At 43.4% G+C, this 23312-nt stretch overlaps 1 protein-coding gene across 1 annotated transcript; it reads left to right on the top strand.

Annotated features, from left to right (window-relative positions):
• Positions 1-1117: 1117 nt before the first annotated feature.
• LOC100496176 (zinc-alpha-2-glycoprotein-like) lies at positions 1118-16353 on the top strand. Its single transcript, XM_012953246.2, has 6 exons — positions 1118-1190; positions 8539-8796; positions 10242-10517; positions 13371-13634; positions 15826-15933; positions 16268-16353. The coding sequence occupies exons 1-6, from the start codon at positions 1136-1138 to the stop codon at positions 16336-16338; spliced, it is 1032 nt and encodes a 343-aa protein (XP_012808700.1). The 5' UTR covers positions 1118-1135; the 3' UTR covers positions 16339-16353.
• The last annotated feature ends 6959 nt before the right edge of the window (positions 16354-23312 follow it).

The raw sequence follows: 23312 nt of genomic DNA, 5'->3' as shown, positions 1-23312 counted from the left end.
TATCCACTCTCCAGAGCTTTGCCTGCTAGGGCTGACTGGAGACCTGCAACTCCGCTCTTACTCTAGACTGTGTATCTGCAGCTGCTTTACTATGCTAAGAAATCCATTCTATTGCATTGGAAGTCCCTAGATCCTCCTCCTCTACAATTGTGGCGAAAATTGGTGGATGATTCCCTTCCCAGCCAGAAACTGTATTTCTTTCTTTTCTGTTGTTTATCTGTTTGAATAAAATATGTAGAGTATATAAAAAAAAACAATCTTAGTTGTGGGAAAGAATTGGCAAGCATCCCTACCACTGTCACTGTGTTTAACGTTTGTACAACTGCCTTTTGCACAATGACAATGCAGGTGTTTAATCTTTCATTTTCACGTTTCAGTAAGTGGCTGCAAAGGAGCAATCATTAAACCATGGCAATTTCTATTTCCTACAGACATCATTTTCTTTGTTGAAGGTAAGAAACACAAAGGTCCTTTACAAAGGGACATGGTGCAGATTATTTTAGGGCTCAGAGATGGCACTGACTTGTGTGAATTTTGTCCTTAATTCCATAGAATAATATTTTGCATCTACCTAAACTTGAGGAACATTACACAGCCTGCGGGAATAGAGGGAGGCAAGAGAAATTCAGTGGCTACCTTAATTCATTTGAAAAGGGGCTTTGAAAAAGGGCAACCAGGCTAATGATTACATGATGTTCTCTTCACACATGGTTTGATATATAGGCAGATAAATATTGCAGTGCATCACTCATTTCTTAGATCACATATAGATTGTTGGCATATTTGTAAGATATGAGGATCATTCCTTAAGTGAATACCTGTGTCCTGTCACAGTCCTGTCACAGTATTCCAACCCAAATGGGCTTCACATGAAGAAATAGACAGCGCAAATTCGTCAATTAATAAATAAATTAATTCATTCAATTCTATTCCCATCTCAGATTTCAACAGTCTGTGGCAGTTCAAGCACCTTCACGGATTTCCTGCCAATTGCCCTTTCTGCCTGGTAACAACGACTGTTGTATTTATCATTGGGCAGAATTGATTCCATGTCTAATCAGGGATTAAGCTCTTGAAACAGAGCAGGTTATTGTGATTATTGTCTATATTGCAGTATAGGAAGCACAGTGACAGAATGGCTTGTTATATCTCTCTAGTGTTCCTTCTGGGCTTCCCTGCCGTGTATTCTGGTGAGTCTGATTTCCCCTTGTATTGTTATAGGGCTTTTCTGTACTCCTGACACCTTGGGTTATTCCCCACCCAACTGAATAGGACAGGCTCCTACCTTCCTTTCCCTTATTAGAAGTGGATATAAGGACCCGCCCCCTAGCAGACATTTCTTCCCTAATGACTAGACATTTGGCTCACCTGGGTGACATATTCACCCTGCCAGGGCAAGTTTCTTTGGTTCCCCCCTCAGCTCTGCTTCTAAGCAGGGGACCCGGTGGGAGTCCCATTAGGTGGCTGGGACAGATGATGCCTATTAAGGCTAAAATATCTATGGGAATGGCTGCCAGGGCTCTAAGGTTTCATTCTTCTGCTGTTCGTTTCTGCTATTTCTCTCCCATATTGCTCATTTAGCGGTGCAGATTCTGTATTTAAACTACAGTGGGGGTATATTTTTTTCACATATGGTTATTTTGCACCTATTTTATCTATGGTTACATTTTTTACTGATGTGCCCATCTTTCCATTTTTTGCGAATTGCTGTTAAATGCTCATTGCGCCATAAAAATCATAAATGGCTCAAAAATAAGATTAAGCTCTGCTTGATCATGGCCACTGTGTATGTTGGTTGTGCACTTTGTGAATATAAATGTGTCTTGGGGTAATTTTGCAAATTATTCTGCGCTGTGCAAACTTTATAAATGAGCCCCAGTATGTTTTCCCCCTCTCCTACTTGCATAATGGCTCGTATCCATGAGCGTTTGTACCTTCTCTCCTTTGTGGTGGCATTCTCCTGCGTTCTACAGTGCACCCCATTCTCCCTTATGGGGCTGTACTTAGAAAAAAAAAATAATAACAAGCACAAATGTCCTCGAGGGTTTGTAGGACAATGGCATTTATGTCCAAAAGCTAGAGATATCTGCCCCACAGGGGACATTTTTACAATCTTAAATGCTAACAAAATCTCTACTCATACCTCTACATTATGTTTTGGCCAGCCTGTGGCATGGAAAGGGTTTTTGCCCAAACAAGTGCAATGATTTCCAAGGATGAGCTTACTTGAAGGCCAGATCTCTTTGTTCCCCATGTGGCCCCTGTAAGAAAGAATGGGATGTGTTCCTTCCTACCCCCCCTGCAGTGGAACGCAGGAGAACCCACCACAGGGAAGCGCAGGTAGAAACGCTTGTTTGTACAAGCCCTAAGGCTAATGTCTCTCATCTGCCCCATGCCTCTCATAAGTTGTTAGCTTATTGGCCCATATATAAGGGCAAACTGATAAAATAAGCCATATATACCTGTACTATTGGCCTGTAGTTGTGGTCTTGTACCAATTAACTTGCATGGACCCCTAATATAATCGGATTGTGAGTTTGGGGCCTATTAGCCCCCAGGTACATGGGGCAGTGCACGCTAGTAAGCATAAGTTTGTTGCTATAACTATTGCCTTACTTCAGTGGGTTGTTGGGTTCAAATTGGGGTCATCCTTGAAAGATGTAACAGCAGTGCATTATGGGGTATTTGTCAGAAGGTAACATACAGCTGCACATACAGATGTGATTGGTTGATGGACAGGTGGCCTGATTGATGTTCATAGGCAGGCAGATGTTGCTTCCCCAGCAACAGGATATTTGCAGCTGGATGGCTGCCTATATAAAGGGGTGTCACTGGGCAGCGATGTTCAGAGGAGTCCCAGGATGAGTAAGTCAGTGATGTCCAAGTGTCAAGTGTCTCCACCACTGTTGGACCATGACCTCCTTCTACCTGTGAGATGGCCAAGTCGGCACTCCTAGAAGAACTTATGCGCTGGGCTCAACGCTTACTAGCAGAGCTGTGCCTGTGTGCTTCCACAGAGGAAGAAGAAGAATGCCGGCACATCCAAGGCACCTGCTAAGATAAAAACAGCCCTCTCCTTTATTCCAGCAAGCACCAGTCACGCGAGCACCTCCACACAAGACATGGCTCACCCTCCTACTAGCTGGCCATCCATGCAGGGTCGGACTGGGCCACCGGGACACCCTGCCCTAGGGGCCCTGCAGGTGCCCATGCCCCCCCCCGAGGGCCCCCCCTTGCCCGCGCCCCCCCCGCCCGACTCTCCTTACGCACTTGGGGGAGGACGTCGGGTTGGGGGGCCCTGGGACAGGAGCCCTGGTGGGCCTTTCACCCCCCAGTCCGACCCTGCATCCATGTCTCCACAAGCAATCAATAGGCAGAAAGCACCTTCTACTTTTGGTGGAGTTTCTGCAGTTACTCTACAGAGCTAATACCCCTGCTGCCAATATCGGGAGCTCAGGGACTTTTAGAGCAGTTGCTTCACCATCAGCTCCTTCTCCTACCCCCTCCCATCCTGCGCTCTCTCCACAGGTTCAGCTTCCTCAGAGTGGACATTCAATTACACCTCCCCAGGATGCCAGCTCCATGCAGGAGTTAGGTAATGTAGACATTTTAAAGTCTATTCTCTGCTTCCTTACCCCTGGCGCAATGCTCACGCAAACAAACACGGGGGTCACTGACTCTTCCTTCAGAGATTCCATTTTATGTGAAACCACTCCATTGGGTTTACATTTACCTTAACCGGTAAAAGATAAAATCATTAGGCGGGATAATGGTGATCTTTTATAATTTCTGCCTACTATTAAGGTATTGTTGAAAGATAAAAAGAGGAGAATCAGAGGAGGATAGAAGCAGGCCAGTTTCTAGGACTATCACTAATTGGTTACAAGCCTTTTGTATTTATGCCAATATCCTTTGTAGTAAACATCCTGAGGTTGGGCCAGCTTGCTCAAACATGTGGATATTGTGTTTGAGGCATATAGGTCTTACGGTGGGGTAGCATGGTTTACCTATGAGGACAAATTTAGGCAAAAAATGGCAGTTCAGAGGTCTATTCCTTGGGGTTCCAAGGATATTGAGCTCTGGATGGGCATGTTGGCCCCCAGACCAGTGACTACTACAATACCTAGAAACCTGGTCAAAAGTATAACACTTGTTGGGCATACGATGAATCAGTAAGTGGCAAAATAATTGCAGGTATAAACACAAGTGTTCCCACTGTGCTGGCAACCACCCTGCCTTTCGTTGCATCAAAAAAATTGTCAATGCTCCCAACAAGCTGTTATCCAAAGAGGCAATAAAATCTGACAAACCCAATGAAGTTGTCAGAAATGCTGCCTTATATAAGTTGATATCCAAATTGCAAGATGCCGGTATTAATTGAAAATGGTTTTGAATTTGGTTTCTGGACCCCATCTAGAGATGAATTTCCTTCAGTTATCCCTATTGTGTTGTATATACTGGAGCTTTATAATACTCAGTACTCACACGCAAGAATTAGCAAAAACTTGGCAGGAATTTCACATTTTTTTGAAACTTCAGGGTTTGTTTGATTTCACTAAACCCTTCCTGATCAAACAGATGCTAAAAGGCTTGGCCAGGGCTAGGCGATCTTATGATCATAGAAAACCAATAACTTTTTATTGTTGTCAAAACTAGTTCAGATTCTTCCTTCAATTTGTTTTTCACAATAAGAAACCAACCTTTTCAAATTTTTGTTTATATTGTCCTTTTTCGCAGCACTTAGAGTGAGCGAGGTGGTGTCTTTCAGCCGGCAAAAGCCTGGGGGGCTCGGGGTTGGGGAATGCCCTTCCTAGTGATGGGGTAATGGCAGATTCTGTTAATGCCTATAAGAGGGGCCTGGATGAGTTCTTGAACAAGCAGAATACCCAAGGCTATTGTGATACTGATTAGGGATGTAGCGAACCCGCGCAAAAATGTTCGCGAACCCGTTCGCGGACTTTCGCCAAAACTCGCGAATATTCGCAAACTTTGCGAACCCCATAGACTTCAATGGGAAGGCGAACTTTAAAACCTAGAAAAGCCATTTCTGGCCAGAAAACTGATTTTAAAGTTGTTTAAAGGGTGCCACCACCTGGACAGTGGCATGCAGGAGGGGGATCAAGGGCAAAAACTTCTCTGAAAAATACTTGTAAAAAAAACGCCAAAAAAAGCGCAAAAAAAAAGCAAAAAAATAACGCCAAAAAAAAAATAACGCAAAAAAATAACGCCAAAAAAAAAACGCAAGCTATTCCTATGTATATGCATAGGCGATAAAACGAAGCGAAAAAACGTGGCGGAAAACCAAGGCGAAAAAACGCGGCGCCAAAAAAAAACGTGGCGAACCCAAAGTGGCGAACATCGGCAAAAGTCCGCGAATTAGTTCGCCGGCGAACAGTTCGCTACATCTCTAATACTGATACCTACAGTTAGTACTAGTGGTTGTATATATAGTGTATGTATGTGAGTGTATAGATTGGTAGGTGTGGGTTGTGTGCTGGGTTTACTCGGATGGGTTGAACTTGATGGACTCTGGTCTTTTTTTCAACCCTATGTAACTATGTAACTATGTTGTAGTGGTGCAGGACAAGCTAAAAAATTCAAAGACCGACTTAACCGGAAAAGGTGCATTCGATTTTAAAAGTTTGTGCCCAATGTACGTGTTTTTTGAGTATTGCCGCAAGGTCTATCCACATAACACCATAAAACCATACCAAAGTGCGATTTAACGTGCGCTATTTTTAGCATGCATTAAATATTTTATCGCATCTTAATTTTCGCGACTTTTCGCACGATTCACTATAAGCATACTCGTGCTATTTTACGCGCGGTATTTCATGCGATAGTTTTTTCGCGATAAATAGCGTGCGCTGTATTTTCCGCATGCACGCTATTTATCGCATGCGCTAATTGTCGCGACATTACGCACGCGACAATCGGCAGCATAAAACTGGCGACATTTTGCCCTGGGAGAGCACAGAGTGCTAGAGAGGCGAATTTTTCCGCGGCAAATTTTTTCATGCGTTTCGCAAAACAATCCGCCAATGGCAAAACGCATAACAAAAATTCACCATGCGAAAAAAAATTGACACAGGCTTCAAAAAGTTGCCAGATTACAAAGTCGCAACAAAGAAATCGCTAAAATATACCTAGTAATGTATTTTGTGCGACTAAAGATTTAGCAAATTTAGGCAGATTTTAGCAAATCTTTGGAAAGATCCCCGAAACGGCAAAAAAAAGTTGTGCGGGCCTGTGTCAATTTTCGGACGTGCAGGGAATTTTCGCGTGGCAAATTTTTTAATGCGTTTCCCATTGGCGGATTGTTTTGCAAAACGCATGAAAAAATTTGCCGCGGAAAAATTCGCCGAACGTCCAAAAATTAGCTGCGAATCCATGCCTGACGAAACATTTCATCACTTGTAGCCGCATATAAATAGTCGCGCAAATGAACGCACGCCATGTTAGCCATACACGCCAATACTTTCGTAAAATTACTGTATTAAAAATGACCATTTTCCTGCAAACTGGCGGCTGCGTCACTCTGGGGGAAACACAGACTTGAATAAATAGCACTGCAAAGTCCATATTTTATTGGCAAAAGCTCATTTACTGTACTTTTATATAATTATTATACCTAGTAATGTATTTTGTGCGACGAAAGATTTACCTCTATAGTACTGTATAATATTGTGACAACATATTTACCGCTATAGTACTGTATATTAGTAGGGAAATTCCATACATGCCAAGACTTTAATAAAATTGAGTAAAAAGACACAGACTTGAATAAATAACACTGTAAGTCCATATTTTATTGCCAAAAACTCATTTACTGTACTTTTCTATAATTTATCGCCTGCCTGTAGTAGGAGTTAATTTTCGCATAGCCGAATGCGATATTTAGCGCGCCTAAGTGTTTGTGAATCATGCGATCATATTCTTTTCAGTGCGGAAATTAACACATGCGGTAAAACTAGCGCATTCGGTTGCGCAAGAAATAACGCATGCGACATGGCGACTTAACGCACGCGATAATACTATGGTGAATCGCGCGCTAATTATCATAAATTTTATCGCACTTTAGTGAATCAGGCCCATAGTGTATTTATGTAACAAAAAAGTTCATCATCACCATCTAGTAGTTCAGTCTATTGCAAAAAAGTCCATATGTAATCTTAGTAGGAATCAGTATAGGCATCAATCTGTAAAAAATTATATTAACGTTATTTACTTAGCAATATACAGTATTGTGGTTTATAGGAAACATTGGAGACTCCATGCCTCATTCATTCCCCTTGGTTCAATGGTATTAAGAGAATCTATTCATTTTGCTTCGTCTTAATATCATGGTTTTCCTGTCCCCCCTCTCGTAGGTATCGCAACCTGTTGGAGGACCATCCACCTTAGAGTGGTTACATTGTGTCTTTCATTAAAAAAATGTCTGCCCACCGGTGTGTGTGTGGTGATTGATCTCTTATGTTCCCCAATTCTTATTCTGACCACCCGTTTGGTTTCTCCTACATACAATTTACCTCAAGGACATTTTAATGCATAATGTGAGAAAACACTGGTCCCTTCTATCACAGGATTTCCCATCTGGTAAACTGTTTAAGGAAAATCCCTTATTCTCCTACAAAAGAGGAAAAAATATTGCAAATCATCTTGTGAGGGCTGAGCTAAATACAGCAAATACTAAGCAAACCAGATGTCTTGCCAAACTAAAGAATGGCACGTTTGCTTGCCTAAATTGCAGTAATTGCAATTCCATAATAAAAGGTGGTTATATCACACACCCCCACAAGGGCCATAAAATTCCCATTAAACAGTACCACACTTGCAATTCTGACCATGTTATATACAGTATGCGTTAAAATGTCCCTGCGGTAAATTGTATGTAGGGCAAACCAAACGGGTGGTGAGAATAAGAATTCTTATTCACACCAGGTACTAACCCCCTGAAACTCTTTCCTCATCTCTTCAGACTCCTCGTCACCTCAGACTGCCCAGCTAACTAACAACTACCTACCTAATACCTAATACTGAACTCCTACTCACCCTAATTCTAGTTGGGATGGCCTTTCTCTCCTCTGGCTCCAAAGTGTGTCCTGCCTCTTGATGTTCCCAGGCCAAAGGGGATGTGCTCAAGTGCTTAAGCTCCTCTAGGGAAACTCCCCTACAGGCCAACCTTAAGGGTTAGTGCCACCTGCTGGTTAAACTAGTATATTACCCAAATATTTACATTTACAATAAAGCTTTATTTAACCTCCTTACAGTCAAACTGGCCCTCTTGGGGCCCACCAGGGAACCTGACACTTGGGGCCAACTCAAAATGTTATAGTTGTTATATAGGTGCATAATGGGAGAAAGGTTTGCTGGCAGTTATTCTTGGCTGGGCCTACTAGGGTGTGGGCCCTCCTGGAAATGCTCTAGTACCCTGGGAGCCCATTGGGCCCTGCTATGGTACCAGTTGCTGAGAAAGAAAACTTGTTTCACAGCTGATCTTATCACTGATCCAGTTAATGTTTTTTCTGTGTTTTTTAGGCAGTCCCACACTACAATATTATATAACCATGTTATCCACTGCCTACCCAGGCCTGCCGCAATTTTCAATCATTGCATTTGTGGATGACGTGCGGTATGGAAGGTACAACAGTGACACGCGCCGCGCTGAGCCTTTGATTCAGTCTCTGATGGTATTTTCTGAACAGTTGGAAAGTCTGACCAAATTGGCACAACAAACTGAATTAACGCAAAAACTGTTCATGACTTTAATTATGGATCTTTTAAACAAGACTTATGGTAAGAATAATATCCAAATAAAATACCTGAACACAAATTAAAATGTGTGTTTATATCATACCGGCCAGAGTCTGTCATGCTAATGTGCACTGCATAGAGATCTCTACCTCGATTTTTAAAAACCAAAACAATATTATCTATTATAAGTAAATCTAAAGCAACTGGACTTGCTAAGTAATAATTAAAAATGTTTCACTACTCATCCGAGCAGCTTCTTCAATTCAACTGACTGGTATGGGAAGGTCTCAGCATATGTACTCTTCCACTAATCCAATCACAATGGCACTTTGTAACTCTTCAGAGAGGTGACATCTGAAACTCACAGAGGTGTGAATGCTGTGGGGTTACTGTGATAGGATTACTAAAGTATCATGCAACTCTTCAAACAGGTGTTACTTGTTAGAGTTGCACGAATGGATGTGTGAAGTTCTGAAACTGTCAGGGAACAGATGTTAGAACAGCACTGTATATAGCAAACAGATGGTGTTGAAGGCCCCCATTTGCTTTAAGAGCAGTTGCTTTGTATCCCCAATGTATAGGTCTGTGCACTCTTTGCTACACTGAACTGCATATACCACATTACACACGCCTGCTACATATGGGATGACTATATTACGCCTAATCTGTGTCTGAGGACAGTTATTCCTTTTGGTGTTCCTGTTGGGCTTAGTTGCTGTTGTTTTGACAGAGGCCCAGTTTGGGTAGCCACAAGCTTTCACTGCTCCTCTGAGATTAATACTCCGTAGTGAGTGGGTTTACTGTATACTTCTGTTTTCAAATTACCCCCTTCTTGAATGGATATCTAACAGTCCAAAAAAGCAAGTTTGTTCTCATGGGCATCCTCCCTTGCAAACTTGATGTTATTGTCCACTGAGTTAATGTGTTCTGAAACTGGTGGGAGAAACTGGTGAACCCATTGCACAGCCATGTTTCTGCCTGTATAATTGGTCCTTGTATTTGAAGTATGTGGTGTTAAGGCACAAATCTAGCAATAAACATACTTGGTTACCATAGTTTCTCCTGCTTCTAGTTTAACTCCTTGAATCTTGGTGACAAACCCTTTGGCATTTTGGATGTGATGCACTGTTTTACCTACCAATGGGGCTAAGATGTTGGCCAAGTATTTTGCTGCTGGAAGTCACTGAATTGATGCTGCTATCAATAGGCCTGAGTGGGGCTCCATCTTTGTGTAACATCTTCAATGATTACTTAACAAGTCCAGTTGCATTCAATTTACTTATACTAGATATACCATGACCTGGATGAAATAAAATCTTCATAGTCAAAACAATATTGTTTCTCCCAATTGGAGTGCAGTCTCTATTAGCTGACAATTTTCATATGATTGGTGCCCATTGCAATAGTGAGTCTGGCTGACAATAGTAACATGGTGTCATTTGTGTGCCTGGCTATACTTATTATAGCTCTGAACCTTTGTATTGCAGATATTAATTACGTGTTCCAAATCCAGGCTGCCTGTGTGCTGCATGAAGATGGTACAGTTGACATATGCAAAGATACGGCATTAGATGGCAAACAGCTCCTAGTGTTTGATAAAGAGAGAGTGGAGATTGTACCTGTGACCCAAGAGGCCGTGCTTCTGGCACAGTGGGTGAATAAACAGGGATATGCAAAGAAATATAAAATATTCATGGAAAATGAGTGCACTCAGCATTTGCCATCATTTCTACCATGTATAAAGAGTTACTTGGATAAGAAAGGTGAGTTCACAAACCAACATTTCTACTATGCAAATGCACCTGAAAAATGAATTTTTATGAGGTAGCAAGACAACTGCTCTACATTTGATGAAATCTAAGAATTTGAATCCACACCTTAATTTATATTTACTTAAACCTTGGAACAGTACAGGATCATCCATGAGCAAAAATATTTTCTTTCAGTGGGAAGTTTGGTTAAGGCCACACTAAATAAATATTCATATTCAGTTCTTTCAATTCCCCAACTACATCTGGGAACCCCCCAAATTCAGTTCATGACTAATATTCACACACACATACAGTGGAGGAAATAATTATTTGACCCCTCACTGATTTTGTAAGTTTGTCCAATGACAAAGAAATGAAAAGTCTCAGAACAGTATCATTTCAATGTTAGGTTTATTTTAACAGTGGCAGACAGCACATCAAAAGGAAAATCGAAAAAATAACTTTAAATAAAAGATAGCAACTGATTTGCATTTCATTGAGTGAAATAAGTTTTTGAACCCTCTAACAAAAAAAGACTTAATACTTAGTGGAAAAACCCTTGTTTGCAAGCACAGAGGTCAAACGTTTCTTGTAATTGATGACCAAGTTTGCGCACATTTTAGGAGGAATGTTGGTCCCACTCCTCTTTGCAGATCATCTCTAAATCCCTAAGGTTTCGAGGCTGTCTCTGTGCAACTCTGAGCTTGAGCTCCCTCCATAGGTTTTCTATTGGATTAAGGTCCGGAGACTGACTAGGCCACTCCATGACCTTAATGTGCTTCTTCTTGAGCCACTCCTTTGTTGCCTTTGCTGTATGTTTTGGGTCATTGTCGTGCTGGAACACCCATCCACGACCCATTTTCAGTTTCCTGGCAGAGGGAAGGAGGTTGTCGTTCAGGATTTCACGATACATGGCTCCGTCCATTTTCCCGTTAATGCGAATAAGTTGTCCTGTGCCCTTAGCAGAAAAACACCCCCAAAGCAAAATGTTTCCACCCCCATGCTTGACGGTGGGGACGGTGTTTTGTGGGTCATAGGCAGCATTTTTCTTCCTCCAAACACAGCGAGTTGAGTTAATGCCAAAGAGCTCTATTTTGGTCTCATCAGACCACAGCACCTTCTCCCAGTCACTCACAGAATCATTCAGGTGTTCATTGGCAAACTTCAGACGGGCCTGCACATGTGCCTTCTTGAGCAGGGGGACCTTGCGAGCCCTGCAGGATTTTAATCCATTGCGGTGTAATGTGTTTCCAATGGTTTTCTTGGTGACTGTGGTCCCTGCTAATTTGAGGTCATTAACTCCTCCCGTGTAGTTCTAGGATGCTTTTTCACCTTTCTCAGAATCATTGACACCCCACAAGGTGAGATCTTGCGTGGAGCCCCAGAGCGAGGTCGATTGATGGTCATTTTGTGCTCCTACCATTTTCGAACAATCGCACCAACAGTTGTCACCTTCTCTCCCAGCTTCTTGCTAATGGTTTTGTAGCCCATTCCAGCCTTGTGCAGGTCTACAATTTTGTCTCTGACATCCTTGGACAGCTCTTTGGTCTTTCCCATGTTGGAGAGTTTGGAGTCTGCTTGATTGATTGATTCTGTGGACAGGTGTCTTTTATACAGGTGACTAGTTAAGACAGGTGTCCTTAATGAGGTTGACTAATTGAGTAGAAGTGTCTAACCACTCTGTCGGAGCCAGAACTCTTAATGGTTGGTAGGGGTTCAAAAACTTATTTCACTCAATGAAATGCAAATCAGTTTCTATCTTTTATTTAAAGTTATTTTTTCGATTTTCCTTTTGATGTGCTGTCTGCCACTGTTAAAATAAACCTAACATTGAAATGATACTGTTCTGAGACTTTTCATTTCTTTGTCATTGGACAAACTTACAAAATCAGTGAGGGGTCAAATAATTATTTCCTCCACTGTATGTTATCACTGAACACTTTCAATTGTTACATGAAACCCATTGAGGCAAGTATTAGATATTTGTGTTACCTACCTTCAGGGCTGTATCTATATATAGGCACCTGTGGGGTGTGGGTGCCTATATAATTGATAATTTTAAAGGACATGTAAACCCCCCCACAAAAAATGTAGTCAGTAAACAGCCTCTAGAAATCTTTAAATACTTGCCACAACTGTTGTTAAAAGGTTAATAGTAAGGCTGCAGCATCCCCTTAATCACTTGGGATTCATTCTCCTCCTCTAACCCACTCGGCCCCTCCCTCAGGAACTGACTTTGGCTCTTGGCTTACTGAGCATGCTCAGTTCTGCTCAGATTACTAAACAAGCCCTCCAGTCTAGCAGCCAATGAAGAGATGACACTGCTGGTTTCCATAGAAACTCTGCTCTAGCTGTGTACTCTGCGTAAAAAACATGTTTTTTCTCCCAACCTCCTCTTCTGAGCTCAGTTTAATGACTGCAGTGCTCAATCAAAGCAGGCAAGAAAGTTCTGCGTGTGTAAGCCTGCATTCTTCATATGCACATGTGCTGTTTGCAGATTTAAATGTCACATTTGATGTGTCAGAGGGAAAATGGCCACTAGGTGAAAGCTGCTTTTTGTTTTAGGAAAATGTGATGGTGCTGGCGAACAGAGGGAATATATGCAGTACAGGTGGGGTAGATGTGCTTAGTATACACTGTCCTTTAAAAAAAAGAAAAACAAGCTCAGATTTTGTTTTGTTACTGTATGTGGGTAGAACAGCCAGACTGTGACCCTCGTGCACATTGGTAGATAATGGCTTTGTACACTTTTTAATTGTCCCAATCAGATTATCGAAACTTGGATATCAAATCCAAAAGAATCATAAGAACATGTCTGCAAGCTTTAAAAGTACTTAATGTTTTTATTCTTCCTTTTCCTAACAGTGCCCCATGTAAAATTGTCAGGCTCAGAGAGCGGCACCAAACTGCACTGCCGGGTGTATGGGTTCTACCCCCGAGATGTGGAAGTGAAGTGGATAAAGAATGGGAGAGATGAGATTCACTCAGAGGAGGCAGCACAGATCCTGCCAAACCCTGATGGCACCTATCAGATCAGAGTCAGTGTGGGGGTAACACCAGAGGGGGGCGCCACTTACTCCTGCCATATAGATCACAGCAGCTTGGAGAATCCACTGGTTGTTCCCTTTGGTGAGTGTTTTTAACTGGTGAAAGTTAGAATTCACCATCTGATAAATGTGCTTATAAGAATCCCATAGGAATAAGTAGAAATTGGGTGAATTTTTCTGTGGTGAGCTTTAATGTCACATTTTGATAAATCTGTCCCTTAGGGTAAAAACTTTCAAGGGATAGAAAGTATGGAATGGAAAAAAAATAAAAGATTAACCCACAAGGAGGTAGAAATGCAATAGAAAATTTCCTCTATGGGAGGAATTAAAATATAGAGAAATTCCAAAAGATTACAGAGAGATGAAATGACTATGGGATGGGGAATAGATACAGTATAGCATTCAGTATAGCATGGGGGGGGCAAAGGGATCCTAGGCAGGGTATAACCTTATGAGAAGGATGGGGTTTTTAAGTTGTTTATTGAAAATTTTATAAACTATAATTAACAGAGCTAAGGACAACATGCCGACTAACAGTACAAATATCACAGACAATCACATTTCCCCCGCCCAGTCCATTGGCCAGAAATCCTGAGGAAGGACTGTAAATCTTAGCAAATCCCATCCCAGCCCAGGGGTTTGCTGCGGAGGCGCTGAAGCTGCTGAAGGGAAAACAGAAGGAAGGCTGGTGTCAATATGCATAGAAATATGGTAATGCATAGGTTTAAGCTGGGCTGGGGGTTGAGAAGTATAGGGATGTGATGTCATGAGAGAAGCAGTTCACTTTTCTGAACAGGTAGAAACATCCCACCCACCCTCCCCTTTTTTTGCATATTTTCTAAAATGCCAGGAGATTCTCTTCTTTATGCTCTCATATTATTTATTAATAACAGAATGTGACTGGTTTGCTGTATGCACTATTTATATTGTGGTTTCGGTAACGTTATACATTTTTGTTAAATGAAAGTCATATCCTTGATCCAGGGAATGTTTCCGATCCCCCAGGGGGTCAGGAAGGAATTTTTTCCCTCTTGAGGCATAATTGGCACAGGGTTTTTTGCCTTCCTTTGGATCAAAACAGTGGATATATGGTAATGTATTTTAAAGCGGACCTGTCACCCTAAGAAATAAGTTCAAATTATTTTCTGTATTGTTACTTGAGCAAAACAAACTTTGCTTACTGTATATAAATAATATAAGTCTTGTTTCCTTCCGTCTTGGAATTACTCAATGAAAGCATGCAGGCAGCTACCATTTTGTGGGCACTGTTATTAAGGCAAGCTTTGTATCATGCCAAAATCTTGTTTATGTGATAGAATGGGGGACCAGATGCCCAGGCCCATGCACTGGCTACACAGTTAGATGGTGAGGAGGGAGGGGAGAAGTGAGAAGTGCAGTGACATCTACGTAGTGCTGAATGGAAAGCTAAAGTTATTGTCTGCCCCACCTCTATGCCTAAGGTATAGAGGTGTGGCAAGCAATATATGATTGACAGCTGTGATTTTTAAATGCTTTTATAATGGGTTTGGATGTGTTAATATAAAAATGAATTTGGGTTACATGTTTAATTTGAACAGGACTTTTATTATACAGATTTTCATGTCTGGGTGACAGGTCCACTTTAAGTTTTATCTGTCACAGCAGCGGTAGGACCTTGCCAGAGTACTGCACAGGTAATTTTAGAACAGGGAGAAAGGAGGTTCTCTGCTGTGACTGCACGGTGGGTTGATAGATACAGATGCTACTACTGCTTGTGCTAGGTGACAGCCAGCTTGGATTTCCTATCATCGAGGCACTGCAGATTCAGGACTGGCAGCAGGGCTGCTGAACTTCTCTTATGGTGGGAAATGCAGTTCCTGCTGGTAGTGTGGGGCCTCTCTGTAGGTAGAGGCAGCCTAATACTCAGTGGTGGATATAATGACATAGTGCTGATCTCAAGTCTTCAGTATGGAATGGCAGCACATAGTAGCGATCTCTTATGGAATTCTGGCTTTGAATATTGCCTTGAGGTGAGGCTGGCAAGGTCCTATTTATTTGATAAAATGTGAATAAATGCTGTGGCCTCTTTTTACCCATTTCTGGCTCCTGGTGCTTCATTAAGGTACAGTATGTAACAATGGGGTTCAGAGGGATGGTTGAAAGAGAAGGGCAGTTGAGGAGTCCCCTTGCCAATGCCAGTACTGCCAAATCTGATGGCTGTGTGTGTAATTCAGTGATTATGGGTGTGAGTGTGTCTGTCAGTAATGATCTGCCTCTCTCTATTCATTCTGTAGAAACAGAGACCAAGAATTCACATATTACTTACATCCTTATTGCTGTCGGTGTGATTGTTCTCTTCCTTGCTTTTGGCCTGGGATTTTTTATACAAAGAAGAATGAAAGGTATTGTTTAATTTATATATAGAAATATTTCTTTTTTTTTTTTTTACATTAACCTACATTCTAAATGATAAGGATATTAAAAGTTACTGGGGAACTCTGAGTATCCTTCATGTATTATAAGGGATAATGTACCCCCTACTGTAAATGATAAGGATATTAGCAGTCACTGAGGGGTTCTGTGCCCATATAAAGGCACAAGGCTGCAGGCTGAGTTATACAGGGAACTCTGAGTATCACTCATGTATTATAAGGGATAATGTACCCCCTACTGTAAATGATAAGGATATTAGAAGTCACTGATGAGTTCTGTAACCATATACTTTTACTTTTATAGGATTTAAAGACGGCCAGCAGAGTGTGAACACAAATGAACAGGAAACTACACAGCAAGAGAATATTTTGTAGAGCCCCCTGTTGGGAATCATATGGTGCCCCAGTGGGAAGAATTTTTTCCATCTGCTACTGATTTGTCATAAATGGGCCAAAATCAGACAAATGGAGTCTATAAAACAAAAGAAAAAGATAGGCATGCTCCCTGACTGTAACTTTATTCCTTATATAAAATAGCCCTTCACCAACAAAATGTCTTTGTCATGGGCGAAATATAAATCTCACCCTTGAGAAAGTCATTTTGGTGATGTAAGGCGTTGGGCTGTATCCATCTGCAGACTAATGAGCAAAATTCCCCCTTCCATCTCTGAGCTCGTTACACTGGGGGTGCGTGCCCTTCTTTTCATTTGCTTTATACTGTACATTCCCTTTCGGCTCGACCATTTGAGGTGGCAGCGCCCACGGAGCAAACACGGGGTGATTTTGGTTCTCATTATAGCAGAGGAGTTTCTGCTTAATTGTATGTTCCCAAAATCTTGTCTTCAGTATTTATTTATTTAATCTGTAATTATTTTTGTTACAAGCGGAGTCTGTTACATTTTTACTTACAAAGACAGTGATCATTTCTTTGTATTATCTCTAGGACATGACAGCCCAGGGACACTAAGGGGCACATTTACTAAGCAATTTTGAGAAAACTGCCATTTTTTTTTTAGATATTTTCGAGATTTATGAATGGGTTATTTGGCAGTATTTATTTTTTCTCATATTATTTTTCTAAAAATTTGAGTTTTTCGGACATTTTCCCAGAAAAATTTGAGTTTGATCTGTCAAATACCATTGAATCCTGTGGAGGTTTAGAGTAGTAGTCTGTACCAGCCTGTCTTGTGACATATTTTCAAGGAGAAGTTAATCCCATCATTGTTTTCTATTTCATCCAGTTTCAAAATGAACCTAAACAAACTATTATTTTCCAAGAATGAGCGCCAACGTTACTAAAATGGCTGCTGGAGCAATTCCTGTTTGGGGAAAATAATGTCCATTTAAACCTGAATTTTAACAATTCTTTTTAACTTGAAAAAATCTGATTTAGCATTACAGCTGCCATACCAGGTGGTGATACAGCCGGACAGAATACTCTCTATTGTGCATCGATAGAAGTTTGTGAGTATTCTGGAGTCCATGCCGAACCTCCTCAGGTGCCGCAGAAAGAAGAGCCGCTGTCTCGCAGCTTTTGTGATCACACCAACGTGGTGAGACCAACTCAGATCCCCACTGATATTGATGCCCAGGAATCTGAAGCTGCTGACTCTCTCCACCTCTGCTCCCTCAATGTGAATGGGGGTATGGCCTCCTCCCTGCAGTCTCCTGTAATCCACAATGAGCTCCTTAGTTTTGCTGACGTTGAGCAGCAGGTTGTTGTCCCAGCACCATGATGTCAGGGCTCCCACCTCTGCCCTGTAAGCCGACTCATCTCCATTAGAAATGCAGCCGATGATGGTGGTGTCGTCTGCAAATTTGATGATAATATTGGAGCTGTGTGTTGCTGTACAGCCATGGGTGACCAGGGTGTACAGTAGGGGGCTAAGCAAACATCCCTGGGGGGCACCGGTGCTAAGTGTCAGTATGGATGAGGTGATGTTGCCGATCCGAACCATCTGAGGTCTGTTTGTCAGGAAGTCCAGGATCCAGCTGCACAGGGAGTAGAAGTAGAGCCCAGGTGTTTGCTGCGGAGGTCCTGAAGATGCTGAAGAGAAAACAGAAGGAAGGCTGGTGTCAAATATGCATGTAAATATGGTAATACATAGGTTTAAGCTGGGCTGGGGGTGGAGAAGGATAGGGATGTGATGTCACAAGAGAAGCAGTTCACATTCCACCCACCCTCCCCTCTTTTTTGCATATTCTCTAAAATGCCAGGATAGTTGTTTATGGTAAGACAGCATCCTTATGGGAACTACCTGAATGACTAACACAATAAGATTATAATACCTGTTTATCTTGTCAGCCAATCAGAACACATCCCTACTTTGGTCAGTGAGATTCTAAGAGTATAACTTGTGAAGCTCTTAAACTTAGATAGAAAAAGACAGGTTGATAGAAACAGAGAAACACACACACACACACACACACACACACAAAGATTATATGTTAGGTTAGGGAGAAGTGCTTTGTCTCTGGGCTGGATAATCTGAAATAAATTCGCTTCATCTCTGGAAAAGAACCGTGGTTGTTTCATTTTACCTGGTTGTGGTAAATATTGGAATCTCCAGTATATTTGTAATAATATACTACATCTTACACTATACAACACTGCACAGGTAATTTTAGAAGAGGGAGAAAGGAGGTTGATAGATACAGATGCTACTACTGCTTGTGCTAGGTGACAGCCTGCTTGGATTTCCTATCATCGAGCTTCAGATTCAGGACTGGCAGCAGGGTATTTATTTTGATGAAACTTAGCAGTAGCTGCTGCATTTCCCACCCTAGGCTTATACTCGAGTCAATAAGTTTTTCCAGTTTTCTAAGGTAAAATTAGGTACCTCGGCTTATATTCGGATCGGCTTATACTCGAGTATATACGGTACTTTATATTTCTAATTTACACTGTTTACATAGCAAATCATTTTCTCTACCATTTAAAATGTTATTCTTGAACCAACAAATGTAATTTTTTAGCTGTAATATTGGTGTGTATGGAATTGTTTCAGATAAGCTATTGTTTCTCCTACTCAGTGTTCTGTGAATACAACCCAAGTTGCAGGATTTCTCCTACTTGGTGCTATTCTCAAGTCTACCACTAGGTGGGGCTTTAGCAAAGCAAGCGATGTCCAAAATCATTTTTATCTCTACATTGATGAAATCTTACACAGCCTTCTGGAAACCTGGTGTTTGGAAGTGTAATGGGGTCTGGGGTATCAGAAATCATTGCCTCTCACTTTATCTAATGTATTTGGGGCTAAAGTTCCCACTGCTTCTCACTGTATTTAATGCATTTTGGGTGCCACTACCCTCTGTATTTGACTGTATTTAATGTATTTTGGGTGCCACTTCTGCCCCTCTTTATATAATGTATTTCGGATCTGGAGTTATTGTTCAATGTACCATTATTTACAAGTGCACACTGTGTGTATATATCTGTATATACTTTACTGTACAAGTTAATTGAGGCTAATGGCACATGGCATACCTCCCAACATTTGAAAAATGAAAAGAGGGACAAAAAGATTTGGTGTGCGCAGTGCAGCAATTTTTTGACTACGCCCACTTTTGTGGCCATGCCCCAATTACCACACCCTATCCCTTTTTTTTTTCCAAAAAATACTCCTTTTATATAGATGAAATGGTGGGATCAGACGCAAATGTGCTATACCTTCATACTGTACTGCCTAAGGAAAACAATATAGCAACTCCTATGTATAAAATACAAATATAGAGAGAAGGCAGTCAGTTATAACTATGTACCAGTTTTGCCCCCCCATACACAGTGTCCCCAATGGCCCAATAGACAGTACCCCCATACACAGTACCCCAATAGCCTAAAAGACAGTACCCCCCATAGACAGTGCCCCCATACACAATGCCCCCATAGAAAGTGCCCCCAATTGCCACCATACACAGTGCCCCAGTGCCCCATAGACAGTATGCCCCCATAGACAGTGCCCCCAACTGCCCCCATAGACAGTAACCCTCCATAGAAAGTGCCCCCATAGACAGTACCCACCGTACACAGTACCCCCATACACAGTGCCCCCATACATAATGCCCCCCATATGCAGTGCCCCCAACTGCCCCATAGACAGTACCCCCCCACAGAAAGTGCCCTAATTGCCCCCATAGACAGTACACCCCATACGCAGTGCCCACCATACACAGTGCCCCCAACTTCCCCCATAGACAGTACCCCCATACACAGTGCCCCCAACTGCCCCCATAGACAGTAACCCTCCATAGAAAGTGCCCCCATAGACAGTACCCACCGTACACAGTACCCCCATACACAGTGCCCCCATACATAATGCCCCCCATATGCAGTGCCCCCAACTGCCCCATAGACAGTACCCCCCCACAGAAAGTGCCCTAATTGCCCCCATAGACAGTACACCCCATACGCAGTGCCCCCAATTGAGTCAGTCCCCCCATACAGAGTGCCCCCAATACAGACAGTCCCCCCCATACACAGTGCCCCCAATTGAGACAGTCCCCCTCATACACAGTGCCCCCAATTGAGGCAGTCCCACCCCATACACAGTGCCCCAATTGAGACAGTCCCTCCCATACACAGTGCCCCCTCATACACAGTGCCCCCAATTGAGACAGTCCCTCCCATACACAGTGCCCCCAATTGAGACAGTCCCCCCATACACAGTGCCCCCAATTGAGACAGCTCCCCTCATACACAGTGCCCCCAATTGAGACAGTCCCACCCAATACACAGTGCCCCCAATTGAGACAGTCCCTCCCATACACAGTGCCCCCCATACACAGTGCCCCCAATTGAGACAGTCCCCCCCATACACAGTACCCCCAATTGAGAAAGCGATCCCTTCTTCTTCAGTGGCTCCTCTGCGTATGCGGCTCCTTTTGTGGTCAATACGCATGGGGCGCAACCTTATAAAAATACCTGTCACCGCCGCACAAGGAGCCGCATACACAGAGGAGCCGCTGGAGAAGAAGGAGCACCAACGCATCGCGCTGTCCCGGATACCACAATGAATGTTTCGCATTTCTATTCGGAAACAGCACGATGTGCCATCAAAACCGGGACTGTCCGGCGGAAGGCGGGACAGTTGGGGGGCATGCCTTACAGATTCCATCATGGAGATGAGGTTACAGTTAAAACCTGCAGCCAAAATAGTAATGTTACAGGAAAGAGCAAAAAATAAATACAGAATGGCAACTGCTCCAAAACATGTTCCCATAGCCAGTAATTGTAACCCCAAGTAAAGTTAGTTAGCAAGGGTTATAAGGCCTGACCCAGAAGAAGTATAGCTATAGATAAGATATATATAGACAAAGCCAAGTAAGGCAGCGAGGTTAATACAGAGGAATGTACATGTGCCCTGTGTATTGGTTGCTTGCTGGGTAACAAGCCCCTAACCCTCTGTGAACAAGAAACAACACAGAGCAGCTTCAAGCAGGGCCGCCATCAGGGGGGCACAGGGGGTATGATCGTCCTGGGCCCGGGCGTTTTTAGCTTTAAAGGGGGCCCAGCCGCGCTAGAGTTTCCGGGCCCCCTTTCATCAAGCCCGGGCCGGGCCCAATCTTTAGTTGCGTCTTCCTCTATGTCCCGCGGCTCTCTGCCACATCCTCGCTTTTATAAGGTTGCGCCCGTGCGTACTGACATCACAGGCACGGAGTGCAACCTTATAAAAGCACAGAAGCAGCTGGGAGCCGCGGCACAGAGAGGAACACATCACTGGAGGCCGCTGGGGGAAATGGAAGGTGCTTGGGGGCCCTGGGGGAAGCTGAAGGATACTTGGCGGGGCCCTGGGGGAAGCTGAAGGATACTTGGGGGGGGCCTTGGGGAAGCTGAAGGATACTTGGGGGGGTCCTGGGGGAAGCTGAAGGATACTTGGGGGGCCCTGGGGGAAGCTGAAGGATACTTGGGGGGGCCCTGGGGGAAGCTGAAGGATACTTGGGGGGGCCCTGGGGGAAGCTGAAGGATACTTGGGGGTCCTGGGGGAAGCTGAAGGATACTTGGGGGGGCCCTGGGGAAGCTGAAGGATACTTGGGGGGCCCTGGGGGAAGCTGAAGGATACTTGGGGGGGCCCTGGGGGAAGCTGAAGGATACTTGGGGGGCCTTGGGGAAGCTGAAGGATACTTGGGGGGCCCTGGGGGAAGCTGAAGGATACTTGGGGGGGCCCTGGGGAAGCTGAAGGATACTTGGGGGGGCCCTGGGGGAAGCTGAAGGATACTTGGGGGGGCCCTGGGGGAAGCTGAAGGATACTTGGGGGGCCCTAGGGGAAGCTGAAGGATACTTGGGGGGGCCCTGGGGGAAGCTGAAGGATACTTGGGGGGGCCCTGGGGGAAGCTGAAGGATGCTTGGGGGGCCCTTGGGGAAGCAGGAGGATGCTGTGGGGGAGCTGGAGGATGCTTGGAGGCCCTGGGGGAAGCTGAAGGATGCTTGGGGGGCCCTTGGGGAAGCAGGAGGATGGTTGGGGGGGCCTGGGGGGAGCCGGAGGATGCTGGGGGTGCCCTGGGGTATGAGTAGGGAAGGGAGGCACACTTTACTGCTGCGCTGCAAGTTGGAGTGATATCCCCCTCCCCCCCAGCAGCCGATCAGCAGAACAATGGGAAGGGAGCAAGATAGCAGCTCCCAGTAGGTATCAGAATAGCACTCAATAGTAAGAAATCCAAGTCCGGCTTGGGACTCCTCCAGTTACATGGGAGTAGGAGAAACAATAGGTTAGCTGAAAGCAGTTCTAATGTGTAGAGCTGGCTTCTTCTGAAAGCTCAGACTCAGGCACACTTTACTGCTGCGCTGCAAGTTGGAGTAATACCTGCCCCCCTCCCCCCCAGCAGCCAATCAGCAGAACAATGGGAAGGGAGCAAGATAGCAGCTCCCAGTAGGTATCAGAATAGCACTCAATAGTAAGAAATCCAAGTCCGGCTTGGGACTCCTCCAGTTACATGGGAGTAGGAGAAACAATAGGTTAGCTGAAAGCAGTTCTAATGTGTAGCGCTGGCTCCTTCTGAAAGCTCAGACTCAGGCACAAGGCACTAATATTACAGCTAAAAATACATTTGTTAGTTCAAGAATAAAATGTTAAATGGCAGAGGGAATTATTTGCTATGTAAACAGTGTCATTTAGAAATAAAAAGTACCTAGCAAAATAGATAATGGACTGTGTTTTAAAACTCACTATATGGTCCTGAATATACATATAATAATCCACAAATTTCACACTGAAATAAACAAACATTTATTGGCTCAGATTTTTAGTAAAACATAAAATAACAAAAAAAATACTATACCAAACAACAAATAGGTGCTTCCCAGTGCTTCATGATACCCATGTGTGAGTTAAGACTGCAAAGAGAGAAGTCTG

Source organism: Xenopus tropicalis, chromosome 8, assembly GCF_000004195.4.
Source record: "Xenopus tropicalis strain Nigerian chromosome 8, UCB_Xtro_10.0, whole genome shotgun sequence".
Taxonomy (NCBI): Eukaryota; Metazoa; Chordata; class Amphibia; order Anura; family Pipidae; genus Xenopus; species Xenopus tropicalis.
Note: the sequence above shows the minus strand (reverse complement) of the source record. Positions and strands in the feature narration are given on the sequence as shown.